At 45.1% G+C, this 25,329-nt stretch overlaps 1 protein-coding gene and 1 long non-coding RNA gene across 2 annotated transcripts; one reads left to right on the top strand and one right to left on the bottom strand.

Annotated features, from left to right (window-relative positions):
• Positions 1 to 5,002: 5,002 nt before the first annotated feature.
• On the bottom strand, positions 5,003 to 5,629 carry LOC135827651 (cadmium metallothionein-like). The gene has a single exon (XM_065340106.1). It carries the CDS (start codon positions 5,627 to 5,629, stop codon positions 5,003 to 5,005), a length of 627 nt encoding a protein of 208 aa, XP_065196178.1.
• An 18,848-nt stretch (positions 5,630 to 24,477) lies between these two features.
• LOC135827708 (uncharacterized) lies at positions 24,478 to 25,151 on the top strand. Its single transcript, XR_010555524.1, has 2 exons — positions 24,478 to 24,667; positions 24,966 to 25,151. It is a non-coding gene; the product is annotated as an uncharacterized LOC135827708 (long non-coding RNA).
• The last annotated feature ends 178 nt before the right edge of the window (positions 25,152 to 25,329 follow it).

Raw genomic sequence — 25,329 nt, 5'->3', positions numbered from 1 at the left:
TAACGGACGTGCCTTTGGTCCTGACATCTACATCGGCCTTGTCTGGATTGGCAGTAGCGGCAAGGAATGTCAGGTCGGTTTCATTGTCACTTAATTCCAAAGTATGTACTGGTTCTAGTAGTGGTGGTAGGGTGTATGAATCTTCTGTTGCTAACCATCTTGTTCAGAATAGTGATTGTCGTTCTAGTTATGCTGATGATTGCTTTTCTGTTTGGTCTCGTTCACGTAGTCAAAGGTATCTGCGTGTATTGGAGTCTATCTACATTTTTACCACCAAGCCGATTTTGTGTAGGCAGAAAAAGAATTTGTATAAGTTGAAATTGTTTGTGAATTAAGATCAGTAGTTCTCGTTTGTGGTTGCATGGTTACTTTCTATTGGTGAATTTATCGCATCTGTTGTCACCTGATATCGTTGATTGATGTAATGTTTCTTTCAGCTCTCATTTTCATGCGCTAGTTATGGTCTAAATTATTACTTGCATTGTGCGTATATATATTGAGTTTAGAGCGAATGTTGATTTGCCAGTAATCCTCTGATGAGATGGCGACGAAAACGTTTAGGAACAAGCTTCGTTATTTACATGAAAACAAGTGTTGCTAATGGTGTGTGTACTGAGTGCGCAGCTTTTTTTGAATTGTTTATTCTCACGATGGCACCATCGCCAATAAGAGATAAATTGATGAGAAGGTGAGATTGTGGGTTAAACAGTAGGAAAGTGATTTACATCACTTTGAACTTTACAAGTATGGGAGAGGGTGAGCGCTGCAGGAGCAGATTGAGTTAATCAGCAGTGAGCAGATTTCTTGTTTGAAAGCAGGTCGGGAGGAGACGTCACGAATGCTAGCAGGGAGGGCATTGTAGTATTCTAGGGACTTGTACAGTGGGGCAGCTTACTTTATTTATTGCGTTGATTATTATTATTATTATTATTATTATAATAGTGGTTGCGACTTCGGCGATGATTTGTAAGAAAGGTTTTTCGTCCATCAAGCGTCATTTGTCGGGAAGTGCTAGTTGTCGTGAGTTGTATAGTGATGATGTCTTTTCGGTTTTAACTCGTGGAAGGTCTAAGTTTCATCTTGCTGTGTTAGAAGCTCTGTATATTCGTAAACTAGATCCAGAACTATGTGTACAGAAGGAGAATGTTTTATCGTTGCAGTTGTTTGGTGTCACACCTCGTGAAAGTGTGACAAGTGCTTCTTGATGTGTTCAACGTGTTTGTCTACAACTTGCTGCTTTGGTTTTCGATTTTTTTCACACTTTAGTCATTTTATCGCCTATGTTGAAGTGTTGACTTTTTCTCTATTTTTCTATATAGTTATGTGTTTTCCAAATTTCCAACATTCCCTGTACTATCCTGAAGAGAAGGGAAAGAAAATGTTTGATAGAAAAGAAGTGTCTACTGAATTGTGTGGATTTGCGTCGTTGCATGCGAATACTTATTATTATTATTATTATTATTTTAAAGTTGGTTGCTCCAACGAGGAGCACACGCTTCTTGCCGAACTTGACACTTAACTGACTCACGACTGCCATCTGACTGCCATCTGCCATCTAAGTTCGTATTATTATTCCCGTAGCTATGCAGAAGACGTTACTTCAGTAACGTCTGGCGCTAGCCAGGGTCCACACAGCTTTAATTTGGTGTTTGTTTGTTTGTTTGTTTGTTTGTTTGTGTCACGCCTGGCTCTATCCCGTATCTGTCCCGTACCGTATCGCACAGCTGGCCATTTGCTGGCTCCCGTATCTGTCCCGTACCGTACCGTACCATCAAACACAGCTGGCTACAAACAGCTGGCCACGATATTATGTACATGTATACGACTCCCTGTGTGTTGCAACTGTGCTTGAAGGGGACGGTTGCACTTTTTGTAGCTCCGTTTAATCTGAGTTTTCAGTCGTTTCTCTTACTAGTCTTGCCAAGGAGGTGGCTCTGAGTCCACCAGAGTTGCCCCTGGCGTATTTCTGAATTTGCTGGGGCGAGGGTTCCGCGACGCGGTCGCCAAGGCAGTGTCTTTTCAGTCACGACCGTTGTCGTCCTCGTCTCTCCATTTGCGGTGGTGTAGCTGACCCCCGAATGGTTTCAAACTGCGAAGCTTGGAGGAGTACAGTGGTGGCAGAGGCATGAGCTGTGAGTGGAGACGGTTGCTGGAGATGGATGGTGATGCAGGGAGAAGAGTTACGCTGCCTGACGCCGCGTGGGAAATTGTTTGAACCTGCAATTTCAGTTCGAGCGCGGTGGACTTCTAGACGATGTGTCCTCATGGCTGTTTTTCAACACTTGGCCTATCGCTGATATCACCGCGTGGGATGTTCTTCCAGTGGAGTCCAGGCGGGACTTCGGGTGCCCACACTCCATCACCTGGTTGATTGTTTCGGAACTGCAAAAGTAAATAAATATAAATTTAAATTTCACGGTTCGCGTGAGACTCGGCTGGAAGCCGAGTTTTCCGCATCCGCCGTGGGAACGCCACCACCCTCTAGGATCAAAGGCGCAGATGCAGCGCCTAAACGGTGGGAGGTGAGTAGATCAGACCCACCACCAAGTGGTCAAAGACCGAAGTCCCATTAGCTGCATCCATGTTACCCTCGTGCCAGGCCACGAGTTCCCAATTAACTGTGGGTCGCAGCACGGCTGGAAAAATTCCTTCCGCTTCCAAGCAGGACTTGAACCTGGTACCCTCTGGTTCTCAATCATGGTCTTAGACCATCCCACTATGCCTGCCTGTTAATAAATATTGTTTCCTATTTTGTGCGCATCTCTTGTCATCTCTCTTTTCTATACGTCGCACACCAGATGTACTACTATCGCCGTCTTTCTCTTGCTTTCTCTCCCTGCTTGCTGTTTTTTTGTTTCTGTTGCCACTGTCCCTCATCATACCCATGCTTGGGTGGTGGGCGGCGTGACCCGTTAGGGTAGCTGCCAATACAGTACGACTCCCTGATGTATAGAGAGACTTTCCGGAAAGAAATAGGGAGACGAGGAGGAAATGAAATTAGAATGGATGTTAGTTGCCGAATAGGTGATACGATGCGTCAGTAAAAACATGCTTTCAGAGATCCCGTCGTCTCCAAAATAGGCGTGAACGGGCGAGTCAGCGCCGGTCACAGGAAACGTCGGCAGAGAGATCCCGTCGACTCCAAAACGCGCGTGCTCGGCAGAGTCAGCGCCGTCCCAGGAAACATTTCCATCAGTTCCCACAACATGCACGATGAGCTAAGTAACAAAGCATAGCGTAGGGCCCTGAGCTTCCAAGCTCTCTCGTTTTTAATATTATTATAATAAAGCGAGGGTCCCTGGTTCGAGTCCTGGTGGTGTTAGTCAATTGTTTCTTCAGACTTTTCCCGTTTGTCTCTTCCCCTCAAACCAGATAATATTATTATTATTATTACAAGAAATGTATTATCTATGCATGCATCTACGGAAGAGTCACCACCAGCCAATTAGGACATGTGTCAAAGTATTGAACGTTTTCGTTCCCTTCTTGTCAAAATACTACAGGGAATGATGGAAATAAGCTAAAAGACTACAACTATAAGGAAAAGAAGTTCAGAAATATATCACTCCAATTACCGTATATTCTTTATTATAAGCACCGTGCTTATATTTTTTCAACACCCCTCCACCCCTCGCTTATATTGGAGACCGCGCTTATATTGGAGAGAGCGCTTATATTTTTCAACCAATACACCCATACAGAGCAAGAAGAAATACATGCTAGATATTATGCATGCAGCATTAAATTCCACCAAGACCGTGCTAATAATGGAGACCGTGCTTATAATGTTTCGAAAGGTGCTCACAGTGCGCTAGTATTAGAGACTGTGCTAGTAATGGAGACCTGTGCTTAAAATAGAGAATATACGGTATGTGTAGAAGTGACACGAAAAAATAGATGTGAAGAATCAAGAAAACAGCATGCAAATCCAATAAGTGACAAAAACGTAGTGACAAGAAAAAGAGAGAAATATCAAAAGATCAAGGGATCTATTTCGCACCTTCACGACGAACAGTGCCAAACAACTGCAAAGACAACACATTCTCCTTCTGAACACAAAGCTCAGGGTCTAACTTACGTATGTACAAAGCTTCCAACACGGCAAGATGTAACAAAGACCTACCACGCGACAAAACAGAGAATGCATCATCGGAATACCACTCACGACAACTAGCACTGCTGGGCAGTTTCTCTCTTTTTCTTGTCACTACGTTTTTGTCACTTATTGGATTTTCATGCTGTTTTCTTGATTCTTCACATCCATTTTTTCGTGTCACTTCTACCAAGAGTACATAACCCCCCAGAGTGTGCAACGCCTGATCCAGCTCTGCATAGGGTCTTGGTCGATCGGAATCGGATCTTTGCGTCATAATACCGTACACATCTGAGGGGAACCCGGGGAGTCGCGGGTAGTCTTGGATCAAAAACAATGGTGCCCTGCCTCGAGACCGGCCTTGCGCTGGTGTGAAGTGTACGCATGACATCAGAAGATCCGATTCCGCTCGACCAAGACCCTACACAGAGCGGGATCGGCGTTGCACACTCTGGGGGGTTATGTACTCTTGCTTCTACATATAAGTTGCGTAACCAGTCACAGTGGTGCAGGTCACTGAGTTTGTCGTGATTCGGTTGTTTGAGACGGGAAGCCTGGTGAATTTTCTGATTCGGTTGTTTGAGACGGGAAGCCTGGTGAATTTACTTGCCGGTGTATGTACACAGCTAACACAGTCGCACAAAAACACCGAAATCAAAACAGGACGTCTAATAATCATGCAAAATTGGCTGATTTCCGGACTGTGAAACATGAAAATTTGAGCTGTACGAAAGTCGCAGCTTGGCTGACCTCATCATGGTGACGTAGTGCACGAACAGCGCTGTTTCAGATCTGATATGCGCAGTTGCACATTCTGGTTTATGTACTCTTGGATAAAGTGATGAGGAGAACTATAAACGAACTTTTCTTTGTCCTTGTGAAGATTATACAGTATGCATGTACATAAGTCTAAGAAGCATGCGTGTAACCACTCATTTCCCAAGAAGCACATTCACATCCACTCATTTCCGAAGAAGCACATTCACATCCACTCAGTTCCGAAGAAGCACATTCACATCCACTCATTTCCGAAGAAGCACATTCACATCCACTCATTTCCGAAGAAGCACATTCACATCCACTCATTTCCGAAGAAGCACATTCACATCCACTCATTTCCGAAGAAGCACATTCACATCCACTCATTTCCGAAGAAGCACATTCACATCCACTCATTTCCGAAGAAGCACATTCACATCCACTCAGTTCCGAAGAAGCACATTCACATCCACTCAGTTCCGAAGAAGCACATTCACATCCACTCATTTCCGAAGAAGCACATTCACATCCACTCATTTCCGAAGAAGCACATTCACATCCACTCATTTCCGAAGAAGCACATTCACATCCACTCATTTCCGAAGAAGCACATTCACATCCACTCATTTCCGAAGAAGCACATTCACATCCACTCATTTCCGAAGAAGCACATTCACATCCACTCATTTCCGAAGAAGCACATTCACATCCACTCATTTCCGAAGAAGCACATTCACATCCACTCATTTCCGAAGAAGCACATTCACATCCACTCATTTTCGATGAAGCATATGCGCATGTACACTCATTTTGAAGAAGCATGCGCGTGACCACTCATTTTCGATGAAGCATATGCGTATCCACCCATTTTCGGTTAGAGTTTTCCGCAAAGGAATCCTTTTTTATCGCTACCACCACTACCAGCTGAATACATGTTTCTGTTTTAGGTACATGTATATTATTTGAACTTAAAGACTATACCATGTGAGTTATCATAATCTTTTCTTGATTTTCTTTACCAATCCTGTGCCCAGAGTTTGTATGTTCGCCCGAGAGATTGGAATTTGGCATGGTAAATGCTTCGGTCATAAAATATCTTGAAGCGGCTAAGTATTCATGTCAAAGCGGTTACGTTCTGGTTGGAAATCCTCTGGTAACATGCAATGGTAGCCAGTCATTGAGCCCAGTCCTGTCATCCTGTCACAGTAAGTAAAACCTCATACAGTATAGCACTGATCATTTTAAATTTATAGTAAAGATAAAAGGACCAAGAGAGTACAAGTTACGCTATAGTGTCCACTGACACCACCGGTTACTAAACAATCAGCTTGTGCGATAACACTGTTACCGTGTGAACTGATTGTTTAGGGACTGGTGGAGAAAAAGGACCACGTTACTACAAGTTAGTCTGTGATGTCCACTAACACCACCAGTATGAAAAGGCCAAAAAAAGAACATAAGTGACAGAGTGAACAGAGTGGACCGTGGAGCTTTCACTCCTCTCGTTTTCAGTACCTCCGGCATGTGCGGTAAAGAGACAACATTGTGTTTGAAGGCACCGGCGCCGCAACTGGTGGAGAAGCACAGCGAGCTTGCCTACTCGGTAGTGATGGGTGAGCTTCGGAGCCTCCTGTTGTTTACCCTGCTCCGTTGGGCCATACAATGCTTCCGCAAATTCAAGGGTTGTATGGGGCGTAGGCGGGACCACGGCTTCTTGCACCGCTGCCTGTCCAGGTCAGTGGTCTAGACGATAATAAATGTATTTTAACTTTCTGATTGTTTCTTTGTATGCGTTGCTTGCTTACTTGTAGTTTGTCTCCTACAACCCTGTTTCAACATTGTCACTGCTTACGTTTGGTGATTTTGTTGCCACGTGACCGCCAACTGCCATCTTCTCAGATTTGTGTTGGGTTTCAGTTCCCGTTATGGCAACAAAGTATTGGATTGAGTCTTTTTCTTCAGATTCTTGGCGTTTTGTTCAATTTTTGTATTGAGATTTTTGTGTTGTAATATTATGTAAGCACATTTGCTTTACCAGTTACTAAACAAACACTAATCACATGTGCTGATTGTTTTGTAACCGGTGGTGTTTGTGGACATTATAGCGTAACCCGTAGTTACAAGGTCCTCTCCCCGTGGTTCTCTACTATAAAATTTTCCTTGGCTCTCCATTCGAGTCCATTCTTGATAATTTTAATCTCAATTTTCCAGGGAGAAGCTGTCTACCTACATATCCATGGTCCTGTTGTGTGCAAGCAGAAGGAAAATACCCCCCCCCCCCACACACACACACACACAAACACACACGCACACTCTTCACAAAATGCGAAGAGTTCATAAACAAACAAAAAAATGCTAATGGGCTCTTGATAATACTCAATCACCCCACCTTTCTCCATTCTTTAGTAGTAGAATCTTTACCCATCCATATCTCACTAACCTTCACAAGTATTAATATTACGTTACATTTTGACGTTTAGGCTGCACTGTTTGTGCCTGTTCAGCGGCGGATCAAGGGGAGGCGGCTTGGGGTTAGAACCAACCGCCACGAATTAGCAATTAGTTCAGATGTGATCACTAGTCCATGTAATCATGTACATGACAGGACCCGCAAAGTCTTGCGCTCCCCTATTACATTCTATGCAGTGTGGAACTAGAATGTTGAGATGTTTGAGTCTGTCTTGTTCGGTCTGCCAACGTGTCATGCAAGAATGTTGTCTTTCTGAACCTGCTTCTTGTATGTCAGTTGCTCTTGGTGTTGCTAGGCTTCCTGTTGGCTGATGGAAATGTGTTAATACATGTGTTGATGGGTGTTAAAAGTTAAGTTAAAGTAAATGATCGTGTCCGTTCCCGAAGGGAACTCACGACGGCCGCTAACACCCGGTAAACCCTAGCGGCAGATACAGCGCCTAACGGTGGGGGTGAGTGGATAAGTCTCGCAACCACTGGCACAAGTGCCAAGAACGACCCCATTAGCTGCATCCATGTACCCCCTTGTGCCTGGCCACAAGTTTCCAGGTGACTGTGGGTAGCAGCACGACTGGAAAAACCGCTGATGGGTGTTTGCATGCATGTAAATACATGTGTTGATGGGTGTTTGCATGCCTTTGCGACAGTCTCTCTGCTTGTCTGCTGTGCTGTGTTGTCAATGGTTGCAGGTTCAGTTCCATTTTCAAACCTGATCGAACATCGTTACTGCCAAGCTAGTGAATCCATAATTGCATCATCACGCATTCGACTTCTTCGTGATGACGCACGTCAACTTTGCCGACTATATAAAGGAAAGTTGATAACAACTAAATCCACTGTTGGAAGATGCCATTTACGTGGCTTTGCTTCGCCCGTCCGTTCGTGGCTAGGGGGTTTCCCTTCTTACATTTACAAAGATATAAATGGGAAGGATGTTAGAGCAAGTGACAAGTTTTTTGCTACGTGTGAAATTCGTAAGTCAACCAGAACGGTGAGATGTTTGAACCATACCTAGTTAGGCATCCAATCAAGGAGTTGTGATATATCCAATCAAGGAGTTTTGATATATCCAATCAAGGAGTTGTGATATATCCAATCAAGGAGTTGTGATATATCCAATCAAGGAGTTGTGATATATCCAATCAAGGAGTTGTGATATATCCAATCAAAGAGTTGTGATATATCCAATCAAGGAGTTGTGATATATCCAATGAAGGAGTTGTGATATATCAGGAGGGTACACACTAGTAATCCTGATATTCTTATGCTCGTCTCGAAAAAATATTATTGTCCATAAAAGAGATCTGCCCATGTGATCCGGGGCCTGTATAGAGGAGCAAATTGGTCACTTGTAGCACTCCCTCATTTATTTGTTTCCGTCTTCTCTTTGTGCCCTGCTCATTGTTGCACTTTCCTCTTCATCCTTTTCTTATCATTATCACTATCTTCATCATTTTGCAAGAACTGTGGCAATACGCCCAGTGAGAAGGCAGATTTTGCCCTAGCTTCTGGTGAAGTAAAATAAAGCTAAACAAACAAACAGTTGATAAATATGGTGGTAAAGACACACCTGGCAATATGGTGGTAAACACACGCCTGCCCAAACACGCTCTCTAGGCTGCAAAGTTCTGGCACAGAGCTCTCCTTCTCACCACCACCACCATCAGTTCGCGCCTTGCGCCTGGTCGATGCATGGCTGGCGGTATCCGGCATAGCAGGCTGGTACATCAAGTAGTGCGTGGCACATAGATGATGACACAGCAACGACATAGCTCGAATGCGACGTACGTTTCGTCCCCGCTGGACTCATCAGGCAATCTTCTTCTTGGATGTCTTCATACGGAGCTTGACTCGGGAGAATGAAGTTGAAGACACCACTGCGGCTGTACTTATGGTTGATAAACATGGTGGTAAATACACACCTGGCAATATGGCGGTAAACACACGCCTGCTCACACACGCCATATTGCCAGGTGTGTCTTTACCACCATATTTATCAACCATAAGTACAGCTGCAGTGGTGTCTTCAACTTCATTTAAACAAACAAACAAACAAATTCCGTAAAAGCAACAGCCCACCATTCTTGTACTCAGATGAATTTTAGCTCACTTCCTGGCCGTGGAATGTCTCAGTGCTCCTTTCCTTTTCAGTCTGCTGCTATACTGTGCATGTGTGACTGTTCAAAACTTTGTGTAGTTTGTGGACTCTAACTCATGACTTTTGCCCAACCATTTTCCTTGTTTCCATGTAACACCCTTCTTGCACGTTTGTTGTACACTCACCTTCTGGTCGTATGGTCAAGCATCACAAAACATTCACAATGACGGAAGCCATGAGCAAAGAGAAAGAAGTTAACTATTCGGAGTAAATCACGTGTTTAGGCGCTGAAGAGTGCACCGAATTCGAAGACGGTTTTAGCTCTAGGACCTAAGTTGATCCAGACTTTCCCCATTCAGCTGTGATCAATATCAAGTGTTTGCACTCACTAGGATAGAACATCTCCTGTTAGGAATTTCTCTCGGGTTTGTGAAGGATCGAAATGCGGCTATGTTGACTATAACAGCTTGAAACTTGAAACTCGGATGTGGAGCTAATAATAAATTTTAAAGGAAAAGGACATATGACTGCGAGTCTTCTGGTCGCATGGTCAAGGTCAGTGACCTTCACATCCAAAAAGCCCCTAGCCCTCGGCGTCCACGCATGTTTTTGGCTACTGATTCAACGAGGCAGCTTAATGCCCTCACCAGGCACTGTTTTGAAATTTGTCGCTACCTTACACGCTTATCGGCTCCATCTTGCGAATGTTCCAGTGCAAAACTGTGCTCCTTTATCCCTTTCTTTGCTCAGGTAATATTATTGCCTTTTGATATGAATTTTTAAAAACAGGACAGTGTTGGACCACACTTGTAACAGTTTTCCCCTGTTCTCTATAACTTTACACTCCCTCGCACCTCATGCGTCTTACGCCTGTCTATTAGCACCTTCATTGGCGCCATTGCCACATGTATACTATCACATTTTGCATATAACTGGTCGAGGCACGCTCAACCAGGCATCTTACTTTTCAAGTTTGATTAAGCCTGTTACACTGGTAGCAGAGGATGGTTACTACTCTGCTTTTGGCAGGTGTTCTGGTCGCTCTGCTTACGCTCTTCGTACTCGTCGTTCGGCTGATAAACGATATCAAGACCGCTCAGCGCGTTAGCCAAGGAAACCGAACGATACATCCGAACTCGGAACCGTGGGAGCCAACACCCCGCCTTACGAAAGAGCCGCCTGTGTTTGGAGGAGATTCCGCTACATTCAAAGAATGGACGTTTGCAATGGACATGGCCCTACGGTCGTTGGCGCTCCCAAATGCGGCACAGAGGGTCGACTACGCGGCAGGATTTTTGACTGGAAACGCTCGTCTTTGGTTGATAGCGGCATTGGAAGCTAACCAAGTGTTTTCCGACTGGCCTGCTCTGAAAGCGGCACTTGGCGATGTGTACGGACCACGGCATAACGAGGAAACATCGCGTATGGGACTAATTTCCGCAGCGCAGCGCGGGTCGCTGGACGCATACATTGCTGCTTTCACTCGCCTCAGCCTGCAAGTGCCGGAAATCGACCACCACACCAGAGCGCTGCTGTTCGTCAGGGGTCTAGTGCCGCACATCCAGCGACAGGTCATGCGTGAGCATCCACGTACCCTGGAGCAAGCTGTCATGGCAGCAAACACCGTGGAGCAGTCGTCAGGGCCACCGGCGTCGGGGCCACCAGCCAGTAGAGAGTCGCGTTCCGTGCCCAGCTTCCGTGGTCAGACTCAGGGCCTCCGCAAGCTGACAGACCAAGAGCGTGTCCAACTGCGAGCAATGGGACACTGCTTTGCTTGCAGGAAGCCAGGCCACCTCGCTAAAGACTGTACTGAGGGTGGACAGCGCTACCCAAACGCTGGTCGCCAGTAAGAAAGGGGGTGCGCTTACTGGCGACGACCCAAGCACCCACGCCGGTACCAGTCGCTAACCGGTTCGGAGCTCTGGAGGTTGAAGACGTTGCTCTCCAGGAGCCTACGGAGCCGGAGACACCCATAGCTGCAGGAAATTGTCCCGTTGCAGAAAGGTGTCATGTCAGCAACGTCAGCGTCGGCAATGAACCTGAACACGACCTACTGCGCATACAGGGAAAGATCGGCGGTCGCCGTGCAGTGATGCTGATAGATTCCGGTTCGACGCATGACTTCATTGCAGACAGTTTTGTTCGAAAGCATCATCTTGACACGGATGCAAGCTCAGCAGTGCTGAGCGTAACATTGGCGGACGGCTCGACCAGCGAGGTCCCGCAGATTTCCACACGCACGCTAAGGGTGACAGTCGGGGGCTTCAGTGAGGAACAGCACTTTACTGTGTATCCCCTGACTCGCTACGACGCTATTCTTGGCAAGCCGTGGCTTACAAGGAACAACCCCAGCATCAACTTCCGTACGAACGAAGTTCAGTTGGACGGTGAGCCCTTTGTTGCCAAATTGCCTTCAGCTAACCCGCCGACAGCCGACCGGCCATCTGTGGAAAGCATGTTTATCAGTGGCCGACAAGCTCGTCATGCCCTGAGGAGTGGAGCCGAGGGGTTTCTTGCATGGGTCACTGCTGCAAACGAGGAGAATCGTTCCGGGCCACAACTCCAGGAATCAGAGCAACAAGACATCCAGAACCTGCTCAAGAGGTACCAGGATTTATTTCCAGACGAGCTGCCGAATGAGCTTCCACCGAAGAGACCAGTCGACCATGAAATCCAGATAGAAGATGGAGCCAGACCACCGTCTCGACCCGCCTACCGCCTGCCGAAACCAGAGATGGACGAGCTCCAGTCACAGCTGTCAGAATTACTTGAGAAGGGATTCATTGAGCCAAGTAAGTCGCCATACGGTGCACCTGTGTTTTTTGTGAAAAAGTCGGATGGTACTCTGAGAATGGTGTGCGATTGGCGAGAATTGAATAGAATTACGATCAAAAACAAAGCTTGTCTTCCTAATATTGATGACTTATTCGACACGATCCAGGGCAGTGCATATTTCTCCAAGTTGGACTTGCGGTCGGGGTACAATCAAATCAGAATTCAAGACTCGGATGTTTCTAAGACGGCCATTAATACGCCGTTCGGCCACTTCCAATTTAGAGTCATGGGATTCGGGCTGACTAATGCCCCGGCCACCTTTCAGTCACTCATGAACTCTATTCTGCAACCGCATCTCCGAAAATTCGTGGTAGTATTCTTGGATGACATTCTAGTTTTCAGCAAGACCTGGGAAGATCATCAGCATCATCTTCAAACAGTTCTAGAAACACTTAGAAATAGTGAGCTGTATTGCAAACAGTCTAAATGCGAATTCGGCGTGAGAGAAGTTCTCTTCTTGGGGCATAAAATCAACGGCACATCAATTTCCCCTGATCCCAAGAAGATAAGTGCTGTGGAAACATGGCCAACTCCGTCGTCAGTAACTGATGTGAGGAAGTTTCTTGGCTTTGCAAACTATTTCCGAAGGTTCATAGATCGACACTCGACCATCTCTCGTCCATTAGAAGAAATCACCGGAAAAAATTCACGCTTTGAATGGAGCGCTGCTAGACAGAAGGCATTCGAGTCTCTAAAATCAGCATTACTCGAGGCGCCAGTGTTGCAACTGGCCGATGTTGAGAAAAGCTTCACGGTAGAAACTGACGCAAGTGACTTTGCCGTGGCGGGTGTGCTCCTGCAGCAGGGAGAAGATATGGATTTGCATCCCGTAGCCTATTGTAGTCGGAAACTGTCAGCTGCAGAACGCAACTATACTGCGGCCGAGAGGGAAACGTTGGCTGTGGTATTTGCATTAAAGTGCTGGAGAATCTATCTATTCCGCCACTTTGACCTGATGACTGATAATATGGGTGTTGTCTATTTACGAACCAAACCGACTCTCACCAAGCGTGAGGCAAGATGGGTAGAGTTTTTAGCTGACTATGACTTTACGGTCTTTCACAAACCAGGAAAGAAAAACATTGCCGACCCGCTTTCACGCCGTCCAGATCTGTTCAGTGATTCTGAATTAGGCGGGTCATCCTATCCTCCTAACATTCAGTTGAATGCCATAGAGCATACCCTAGAGATTAATCCAGACTTAGCGCAGTTAATTGTCAGCGGTTACAAGTGCGACAAGGATCTTGCTCCCATTATCAGGAGACTGAAAAATTCAAGCCATGACAATCTGCACGACCGTTACCTTCTAAATGAAACACCCGGTTATCTTTATCTCAGATCTTCACCACAGAACAGGTTATGCATTCCAAAGAGTAGCAAACTCCGACTCGCCCTGCTTCAAGAATACCATGACTGTGTGACTGCGGGGCATCCCGGTCGAGATCGCACCTATTTCAGACTCGCTAGATATTTCTATTGGCCCAGAATGGGACTGGATGTAAAGGCGTTTGTCAAGTCATGTGACGTCTGCCAACGAGTTAAAGGCGGCCAGCTAAAAACTGGTCTCTTGCAGAATTTACCAGTGCCCAGTCAGCCGTGGGCGGATATCTCGATGGATTTTATCATGGGTTTGCCTAGAACCGATACAGGTCATGATGCTATATATGTATTTTTAGACCGCTTGACAAAGTGTGTACATTTAGCACCTACTTCCTCTACTATTGACGCTAAAGGAAGTGCTGATCTGTATATTCAACATGTATTTCGAGTTCATGGTTTGAGTTCTAGTATTGTATGTGATCGTGATCCAAGATTTACGGCAGCATTTTTTCAGGAATTGTTTGATCGCTTAGGAACGAAACTAGCATTTAGTACTGCCAATCACCCTCAGACAGATGGCCTAACTGAACGAGTAAACAGAATAGTAGAGGATGTGCTGAGGGCTTTTGTAAATCATAAACAAGATAACTGGGATATGCTCCTACCTCTCTGTGAGTTTTCTATCAACAGCGCTACTCAATCATCTACAGGAAACACACCGTTCTTCTTAAATTACAGTCTAAATCCCAGAGCGCCACCCGACTTCCTCAACCCTATTCAGGGAGGCAGAGATTCAGCTGATTGGTTGCAAGCAAGACAAGACGCGGTCAAGATCTCACAAGATGCGTTAGTGGCAGCTCAAGCTCGTCAGGCCTTCTATGCAGATCGGACAAGGGTCGAGGGAAAGCTGAAGGTGGGAGATTTGGTAATGGTCTACCGGGATTTCCTCCTGACTCCTGAAGCTCGGGACCGACCATCCCATAAATTACGCCCCAAGTGGTTTGGCCCCTTTCCTATAACCCATGTGGTCGGCCCGAATGCCTACAAGCTCAAGTTGCCTCATACCAGCCGCTGTCACCCGGTATTTAATGTGTCGGCACTCCGTGCCTACGAGAAGAACGCTATTCCTAATAGGAGACAGCCTACGCCTCCGCCTATCACGGACCTTGATGGTCATGCCCGCTATGTGGTGGAGAACATTCTCAGTCACCGCCGCCGGCAGAATCAGCTTCAGTACCTAGTCAAGTGGCAAGGCTACTCTGATGCCACTTGGGAGCCTGAACATTATTTGTTGGATGAATCTGGTAATGACATTGTTCCACTTCAGAAGTACAAAACCTTGGCTTCTGCCCGCTGAGTTTTTCAGTTGAACTTCTAGTTTCACCTTACACATGTGTTGAGCTTATTACACTTTATTTGCATGGAGTTTCAGTCGTCTTATTGTGTTACTTCAGTGCGAAGCCTTTTTTCGTCTCGCACGTGTTTGCTGCGCTTATTGTACTCTATTCCACTTGAGCATTTGGGTTATAAGCTCCTTCCTCTCCATAGGAGGGGGATGATGTAACAGTTTTCCCCTGTTCTCTATAACTTTACACTCCCTCGCACCTCATGCGTCTTACGCCTGTCTATTAGCACCTTCATTGGCGCCATTGCCACATGTATACTATCACATTTTGCATATAACTGGTCGAGGCACGCTCAACCAGGCATCTTACTTTTCAAGTTTGATTAAGCCTGTTACAACACTGATCAGGCGCGTAGCACCGCCGTTGGCGGTTGTCCGGCCAGGGGGGCCGGGGGAAGTCCACCCTGTTTTTTTTTTAAATTAGGGTGCAAATCCTGCATTCTGGGCACTTTTGGCATTGTTTTACTATGGTGGTCGTGGCCGGGCGTTCAAGTGGTCCGGCCAAAGCCGAACCCGCCCCAGCGGCTGCTACGTCCCTGCTGATAACTTGTAAATTTAAGATCCTTTCTTTAAAACAACAAGAGAACTCTGAGTTTCACACACTAAGCGATCATCAGACAAGAGGAATGAGTATATCTGGATCAGTACGAGGTGAATTGCTATTTCTCAACATTGTACATTTCTGGACATTTCGAGTAAAATACTTTGTCGTCGCGTGTAGAGTCAAGTCAGTCAGGTTGATGAAGTTTTTTATAGTTGTAGTTGACAGCTTGCCTGTTGTAGTTTCTCCTCGTGTTGGTGCCTTGTTGATAGACTTTTCTTGGGAGGCACTTCAACGAGTTTGTGGTACTATGTCGCATGAGAATTTTGAATTTTGAGTAAAATAAGAAGTGATGGACAAATCGTTGGCTTCCCCATGTGCACTCCACCTCAGACGCTGTATAGTCTTGGACCTGTTGGCGGGAAGTGTGAAGAGGCCAACTGCAGTCCATCAATAGAAAAAAATAACAAAAATGGTGCAGTATAGGATGCCTATTGACGCTATTTTACTTTCATGTGCAGAGTTCCATACACTGAAATTTAGGCCAAAAAATTGGCCTGTAGAAAACAGCCGCCTATAAAGTCTCTGGGATCACAGCATAAGCAATTAACATATTAGGAAAGATGAAGGATTAGGCCATACAATAGATACAAAAAGATATGAAAAATGTAAAACACACAGCCAGTGGGCCTCTATTTTATTTTCTTGTCCTGAAATTGCTATTCACCTCGTACTGGTTTGTATATCCTCAAAGCAAAGTGTAAATGGCTGCATTACGGCGCAAATCTAAAAGTTGTGAATGGCGGCAGTGCAAAGCATAGATTACTGCATCATGGGGCAAATCGAAAAAGTGCGAATGCCACAGTGGTGAAAGGTGACAACCACTGCAGCTGGTTGTCTCTTACTTAATTACGTGATGGCTGTGGATGGCTTGGAGGTCCGAAGGTACAGTCCATTTCAAAACTATAGACGCGTGAAATCATACGTACGAGCCGTAAGTACTGTAGCGCACGACAGCCTTGAGTTTTGCATGAGTGTTTTTCTGGTTTTCAGATGTGTTTTTCAGGTTCTTCTTCGTCGCCGCGGCAAATTCAAAAGATGCAAAACACGCAAAGTCGCAAATGAAAAGGTGTGAGGAAGAGTCTCAAAAGAAATGAAAGTCTCAAATGAATCTTCTTCTTGTTTGCATTTACCGAGTGCCCGACTGTGATGGCTTCCAAGGCCCGTAAGAATCTCAGTGATGCCGAGAAAGATATGACTAGTCGTGTTCATTGTTTCTTCGAACAAGAGCTGGATTTTGAAATCCTCGTCGTTGAACTCACCTTGCAACTGGCGTGAGTGAAACCACTGTCACTCCTTGTGTCAGGCGAAGGGAACAGGGAGGCTCAAATCAAATCAAAAAGAGAAAATATAATTATCATCTCTACTGTATTTCACCCAACAAGATCCAAAACATGCAGAACAGAAAAGAAAAAAGGCAGGAGGCGTGATGGGATTCTAATGCCCCACACTTGTACTGGAAATCACGGATCGAAACCACGAGGCTAACAGGACCCGTACAAAATGCACCCGCGATGGTCAAGCCGGTCTGCATGGTCTGGGCGCAGGACTGTCTCAGCAGGAGCAAAAATCTGAAACAAACTGGTCAAACCCTTAAAACAAACTGGTCAAACCCTTCAAAACAGAAATTACGTGTAAAACCAGAAAACCTGGCCTAAAAATAAACTTCAATTGTAGCGAAAACCAAGTATGTAGCCAGAATTGTGAAGCGATGCAGAGACGGAATCTGGAGAAAAACTAAAAATATCTAAATAAATCCCATCGAATTTTGCAAAACACTACGCGTCTATAGTTTTGAAATGGACTGTAGTACTTTTTCTCGTGGCGACACTTTCACACAAGCTCACTCCTCTTGTAGAGAGAGAGAGAGAGAGAGGTGCTTGCGCCAAAATGTCCGCCATGCACAGGTTGCACCTTTTGCTTTTGTTGCTGTAGGCCACTGCTCTGCGATGTACCGCCCATTGAATGCTGCATGCCTTCCCTTCATCCTTCTTGGCCCACGTACTGCGATAGGCGGGTGTCCTTCTCGTGTTGTTTGGGGTGGAATGATGATTGGTGGTTATAGTAGCATTGTTTGAATGTTGTTGCTGTCAATACAGTGTACTTCTTCTTCTCCATAACTGCGGTGACTCTTGCCTTATACACGATGCTTTCCATTAGACACGCTCCGTCCAGTGGACATGAGTGTTTTGCCCCACTGTTACAAGTCCTGGTTTTGTTGTCAACTCCGTGGGCTTGTTTCTTGGGTCGTAGAATCGTGTTATTGTGTTGTTTGATGATGGTGGCCATATTCTGCATGCAACTGTAGCTAACTTTTACCGAGTTCCGGTTGAAGATTGTATTTAGGCTTGAGCCTTTGGGGAAGTGTTTGGTCTCTAGCTGGAGGAATCTTTTGGGAAGTGTTTGGCCACTAGCTGGAGGAAGCTCGAGCTAGAGGAGGTCCTTTCTTTTCTAATTTTAATCCATGGCTCTCCCTTCGAAGTACGAAGTTGGGATTAATAAGGACCACACTCCTTCGATAAGTGAGAAACCTCCGGGGAATTTAAATGATAAAATTTCCATTTTACAACCTGAACATTGGGGTATCCAGTGGTCGAGCAGGCGAAGGCCCAGTGAGTATTCATGAACTTCCCACGTACACAATACTCATGCGCTTTCCAATTGGCAGACCATAGTGGGGACAGAATAATAATGACACAGTTGGCGTACAAAAACAAATCCATTGTTATAAAGAATGACAGTGGTTGGTTTAAGGAGTAAGCAGGAGCATCCGGCCTTGTACAGATTTTTCAAACAAGAAAACCTCCACACACAAACTGCTCTCTACAGGCAACTGCAGTGCTCAGCCACAGCGCACTGGCAATAAAGCAACACATTTGGTATTTGAATAGGCAACGAGGAGACAATAACTTTATTAAGGCGATAAATAGTAGCTTCACCTAGCATTCACACACGTTTTCATTCGCATACACCTACACCTGACAGTTCCTCACTCTATCACATTCACCTGCTTCCACGCCTTCATTTCACTCACCTATTGGAGTAGCTCTCACCGCTAGAACACTCTCACACCTTGTCTTTCTTTCTTTCTTTCGTATTCTCTCCCACTTTAGTCTTTTTTTCACACCTCACCTTGTATACTTCCTACTATCCTATAGACGTATAAGTAGTTTGTTTCTCCGCATAGCTTCTATTGTGAGACGATTTTTCCCTGATGATAGTCTCAAGAAAATCGATTAGCAAAATCAATTTTAACATACATAATTATATTCTCAAGAGTCGGCGTGGAGAAAGCAATTTTATTAGTGCAATTAAGAGTATAATAGATGCAGACATGGCACAACAACAACGAGTTCATGGAATTTTTAAGGATTTTTAATGTTATTCAAAATCGATTTTCGTGTTCCGCTCATTAGTGAATGGTATCGGAACTGAGGGTACTGTGTACAAAAAAAGAATATTTTATTACAGCATAATTAAAAGCACAATTAACAGCATAATTAAAAGTGTGGCCCTTGCCTCCGCCTGAGCCACCCCCTTTACCTTTAGTGACTACCGAGACGGTGGTGCCCCGGTGCTGGGATCCACGGTGCCGATTGTGTCTGGACAGAGGGGAGGTCATCGACAAACCAAAATGAAACCAATATCCTTACCCATAGACCCAGAAGAAGCACAGCTAACTATTCACTTTAAATTTATGCACGGAATGGGCTTGGCCCACGCAAAATGGACAGTGGAAATGGGTGTGCAGTAGCAGAGAACCCAGCAATGGTGACGCGGAGCAGCGGTCAAACGACTTGTGATGCTGGTGGAGATGATGGAGCCATTTTGGAGGCTGATAAGGAGTGCAGTGAGACTGAGCATCAAACCGATGATGAGGAAGTGACTGATGATGATGATGGTGGAGATGAGGACGATGATGATGAAGATGAGACGGAGGACGAGGATGAGGCAGAGGAGGTTGAAGGAAAGGAGCGGGATGAGACGGAAGAAAGCAACGTGAGCAAAAAGTCAGCTGTATTTTGTCACTTGTTATCACGTCCAAATTGTCTTAGTGTGTATGATGATTCTCACTTTTCTGTTTTGTGCCGTGCAAGTTATGTTAAGCAGTAGAAGGTTCTGGAAGCTGTATGTATTCGTGTGCATAATCCGGTTCTTTGTAAACAAAAGAAGCATGTAGTCGCGCTAAAGTTGTTCTCGTAGCTGGTTATCAGATGTAAATGTTGTGTCATGTTGCACTGTATCACCTCATGCTTTGTGCCTGCACTATGTTTGACACCTATTATGTAATGCTGTAGCACTTTCTTTTTTGTTCACACTTTTAATTATGCTGTTTTAAAATGTTCTTTTTTTGTACACAGAACCCTCAGTTCCGATACTATTCACTGATGAGCGGAACACGAAAATCGATTTTGAATAACATAAAAATCCTTGAAAATTCCATGAACTCGTTATTGTTTGGCCATGTCTGCATCTTTTATACTCTTAATTACACTAATAAAATTATATTCTCATTGATCATTTCGTAATGTCCGTTTTGCCTATACTATTTACTGTAAGACCGTAAAGTCTAAAGACGAAAAAGTTTAAAGTTTTTGTAATTTGTGCATGATTACGGTCAGAAAGGTTAGCGATGGCTAGCTGGCCACCCATCTGTATGCGCATCTTTACACAGACCTCTAGCGATAACGTTCTTTTGAAATACTGAAGAAATTGGTCGTTAAAACGTTAGACTTTGTATCTCGTTAGACTTTCCGATTTTACAGTATCGCCTTAACATTTGGTATTATAAATATATTGGTAGTTAAAATCACCTTTTCGCACTGAACAGGGTAATCATAATGCGTGCGCCCGAGGCTGGACGTCCTGGGCAGGAAGTCCTGGGATAATCATAATTATCATGTGCAAACATGGTTGAAACACTGAATTGTTGACGTGATGCTAGTATCCAAGTGTAAATCCGGCGGAAAGCACTTATGTGTTGGTCTGAACTTGATAAATTGCCACCTTGCCACAAGTGTTGTTAGCTTGATCTTTGCGCTATACAACTTCTGGTCTTTTTTGACTTTTTGTTGTTGTATGTTGTTGTTTTGGAGCATTTTGAGCACTCTTGGCGGGGTTTGCAGCTCTTTATAAAAATGCTTTGCTTCACGGAAACGTATTTCATTGCGAAGAGCTGCGCTTCGGTCCTCTGAGCTGTGCTGATGAGCTCTAACATAGCGAAACAGTTGCTGTCCACAGACTTGAGTATGTTGTTCTTGTATACTTTACGACTTGAGAATTTCCCTGCAATATCCTTGAAGAGAAGGGACAAAAACGTTCGATGCCATTATTATGGGAAGTCTCTTATTGACTAGATAAGTAAGATTGCGTCAATGCTTGTGAACCTACGTTCGTTTGGAAATTATTACCCACCGCCGACCTCTATTACAATACTGATATTGAACTGTAACTATTTGTTGCCTCGTTTTTGTTTAGCTTGTTTTCCCAAGAGAAACGCGTCAAAGGCCGGTAACGTCACTTGCCGCTATGATGGTAAGTTGAATGGTTCCCCATCCAGTCAACACATGATGCCAAAACCACAAAAAGTAGGAAATTATGTTAAACAAATGAGTTCCGTTCCAGTAACCAAATTCAAGTGGTAGACCCAGGTGCTCAGAGTCCGGACAGGTATCCAAAGTCCGTACACCAATAATTAACTTTGTGTTCTCTTATTGTATCCGTACATCTTCACGACACTCTCCGAACAGTCTCTGCACTACACCAATCACTAAAAGAAAAAGAAAAAAACATATGAGTGCCTGTGTGGATTCAAAGGAAGTGTGAGTTACGAAGTCTGAAGAAAATGTTGAAGTGGTTAGAGCATCGCTGGCTACAAGCGAGGGTCCCTGGTTCGAGTCCTGGTGGTGACAGTCAATTTTTTCTTCAGACTTTTCCCGTTTGTCTCTTTCCCTCAAACCAGTAGATTTAAAATCATTCAAATTTCCCGGCAAGGCCCAGCTTTTCACATCGCAGCTGCTTCTTTTCTGAGCCGGCTAAAAACAGCTTGCCTTCCGGCAACAAACTACGCTTTTGCAAGGAATACTGGTGGAGGCACATTCCAAACACATCGCTTTGGTACGAGTTAGCAATTGCTAGCTATTGGCTAAAATATGTGTGTATTTCGAGTCACCTCTGAGCTCTACAGACTTAGAGCACCCTCGGTGACACCAAAATCTCATATGAAAAATCAGCGAACCCCCAAGAAACAGATCGGATCGAAAGATGGCCTGGTTCAATCGAGCCTGGCCTCAAAACAAAGCAGGATTCTGGCAAGTGATCGTTGCTAGTGTGAGTTTCAGCTCGGCAAACACACACTGTAAATGTGGTCGGACTTTGAGCACCTGACAGGCCTCACCCATGATACTCTGCATAAATGCTACACTAGGCCTAGAGGGACAGGCCTCACCAATGATACTCTGCATAAATGCTAAACAAGGCCAGGATGATGGTCTAGAACTACATGTGTGTGGCACGAGGTAACTAGGGTCCTCAAGGGTCTTGGAAATATTGGCCAAGACCATCAACGACAGGGTGGTAGAAGCGTGGCCGTCTCCAAAAGGAAACCTTAACTAAACTGTGTTGACAGTGTTCAGGTGTTATAGCTTCACGTCGCTATTGGTTACTATGGTTACCATGGTGCTGATTGTGTGCTGGACGTGTTTTGTTCGTAACCTCAGAACTGACTGGATTGGAACTGTGCGCTGCATCTAAAACCGTTGTGAGAAGAAGCCTTATTGATGTCATCGTCGACTACCCTACTGCCGTCTCAATGTGCAAGTTCTATGGAGGAACGGTAATCTCAGAGGCGTCTTTCGCAGCTGGGTGTGCAGTTGGCCTGGTAGATGAGTTTCTAATAGCTTGGATAGGAGAACCGCGATTTAATGGAAGTATATTAAGCTCATACATCGGGCGGACATATAGTCAAATGGATGATTTGTACGTTTTGTGCGAAATACGTAAGTCAGCCTGCAACAGTTTATTCACAGCTCATTTGTTTTCGATAAGTTTGTAATTGACACAAAATTGTGAGAAAAATAATAGTTAAAACATGTTGCAGACCATCTTGCTTTTGCCTAATCCCTGAATCATTGTTGTTGGCCCTGAGAAAGTCAAATGTTGAATACAAAGAGGCCTAATGGAAAACTGGGAAAACAACATGATTATAGTTGAGTGAGCAGAGCCAACACGCTCTCTTCCATTGACACTGCAATAATTCAACTCATTTCACACTAATTAATAAAACGTTTCGGGAAAATGCCTTCATCAGGTTGTTAATGGAAGAGAGCGTGAAACTGCAGGAAGCCTCTCCACTTTTATTTAATATAACAATGACATTTTGCCATACATTCAGAAAGTGGTTGAGAAGCCTCTTTTGTGGCAAACGAAACACAATGGATGAAAATACAATACAAATTTAACGCAAACCCAGAAAATCAGAAAAGGAAAAATGTAACCTAAAAGAAAAGAAAAAGTTTGTGATTAACACTATGTATGTGATTAACAATAAGTATGTAACTCGGATGGTGAGCCAATGAAATAATTGTGAAAAGACGAAGGACAAAATGTTACGAGTTATGACTAACTGTCCACCAACGTAACCAGATCTTATACAGTCAGCGATTGCGACAAAAGGGCACAAAACAATATGTATGTGATTAACAATAAGTATGTGTAGAAAAGAAAAGGACGTATGGATACGAGTTAAGAGTAACTCTCCATCACTGTAACTGGATACTATATACAGTCAGAAAGTGCAATAACTAGGCACAAAACTGACAGAGTACTGAGACATTCAACGTCCTGACACTTTCTGACTGTATATAGTATCCAGTTACAGTGATGGAGAGTTACTCTTAACTTGTATCCATACGTCCTTTTCTTTTCTACATTTATTTATTTTGGTGGGTCAGTGCCTTGAAACCGCCTTCAGGTGCTTCGGATTAGAGCTACTGGTCAACTTCCCTACGCACTGGAGCCCAAGTGGCCGGTCATCTTGCTTGGACCTCATCGTCACAAATTCACCCCAGCAGTTCCTCTCCGTTGATTCAGCTGCTCCACTGGGTAGCTCTGACGACGTGCAGCTCTTCTGTCAAGTCCGTCTCCCTGTCACGTCCAAAAATCCAACCCTACAACATCACTTCCTCCCAACATCTACCCCTACACCCCCAGGTTATAACTTCAAGTTGGTGCCACGTTGCGTATGGAATGACCTGAATGCTGAACTTGCTGATGTCCACTGGAAATGTCACCTCCGCAGCTCGCACGTGGATGACGCTCTTTCGTCTTTCCACTCTATTCTTAGCAGGGCCATGGAGAAGCACCTCGGGTAATTCTCCCGGCGTCCACTCTCTCCCTCATGCCGACGTTTAGGTCAGCCACCTTGGGTTTGTGCCCCCCTCCGTGCCGCCATTAACCCCTTTAGCGCGAGCGTCGTACTAGTACGACGCACATTAGTTGCATGCCCCACGACCGTCGTACTAGTACGACGCTGTAGAGCGAAGCTGCCTATCGTGATCGTGGGGTCCGTATCGAGTCCCAGTGGCTCTGTCGTGGACCGCTGGCTGTTCGCGGGCTGCTGGGGGCTGCCTGGAACCGGCACGTGATTCGAGGCGGGAAAAATCGAACGAAAGGAGACGCACGGGGAATAGTTTCAGGCGAGAACATTTTGGTTGAAAATGCTGCGCCGCGCGAGAGGAAGAACTGTGGACGAAGCGCTCCACGAGCTGTTTCTGAGTTCAGACAGCGATGTGGAGCCGTCAGTGAGTAGCGACAGCGACGAGGAGGGTCTATGGACGCCAGCAAGGGCCAGAGTTCAGAACGAAACTGCGCGTGATGTGAGTGGCGGAGCAAGCGCCAGTGTCGATGAGTACGTCGCGGAGCACGCGGACATCGATGTTGCGAATGAAGCGCAGCCGGCGGACGTCCGTGACAGCAGTAGCAGCAGTAGTACTAGTGGCACGGAGAGCGACGATGATGAACAGGCGTCCGAGAGGTCGCATGTCCACATCCAGGAGCAGCTTGCCGCAGGAGACGATGGGAGCGAAGGTAATTATCTTTTCAATAGTATTTATTTGTTCGTGTGAATTTGAGTACGCTGTGTTTGCACTTTGAGCTGAGTAAAACTATTATACGTGCGTTTGTACCTTTGTTGAAAGTAGTCTTACTGTAATATTCCTGGCCATCGTTCAAGATCTGTTTGGCGTTATGCATAGCGTAACTGGAGAATTTTCAAACAAAATGTTGCCTAAATTCCAGAGTATTTGAGACGTACATCAGCCTTCCTACACTGTAGGGCATCATGTGGCCTGATATTTCCTACATTATTCGTGTTGTGATGTATTAGGGCAATGGAAGATGGAAGAAAACCAGCCCTTGCAAGACTCGTTCACTGCCCAGCCCGGTATCAAGGTGCCAGTGCCAGAAAATGCTGAGCCATATCATTATTTTTGCCTGTTTTTTACTTTACAATTTTGGCAATTGCTCTGCACTGAGACCAATCGATTTGCCCAGCAATATCTAAATGCACACCGTGACACACTCCCAGCTCGTAGCAGATTTAGGAAATGGGTAGACGTTAGCGTACAAGAAATGAAAGTGTTCTTTGCTCTATTTTTGCTGATGGGATTTATTTGGAAGCCAGAAATCGATCTCTATTGGAACAGGAACCCTCTGATTTTCACCCCTTTATTCCCCGCCTCGATGAAGCG

Source organism: Sycon ciliatum, chromosome 11 (assembly GCF_964019385.1).
Source record: "Sycon ciliatum chromosome 11, ocSycCili1.1, whole genome shotgun sequence".
Lineage (NCBI taxonomy): Eukaryota > Metazoa > Porifera > Calcarea > Leucosolenida > Sycettidae > Sycon > Sycon ciliatum.
This window is presented reverse-complemented; position numbering and strand designations above follow the sequence as displayed.

Coding starts and splice junctions, on each gene's coding strand:
- LOC135827651 (XM_065340106.1), bottom strand. CDS start 5,629: ATGAGTGGATGTGAATGTGCTTCTTCGGAAATGAGTGGATGTGAATGT.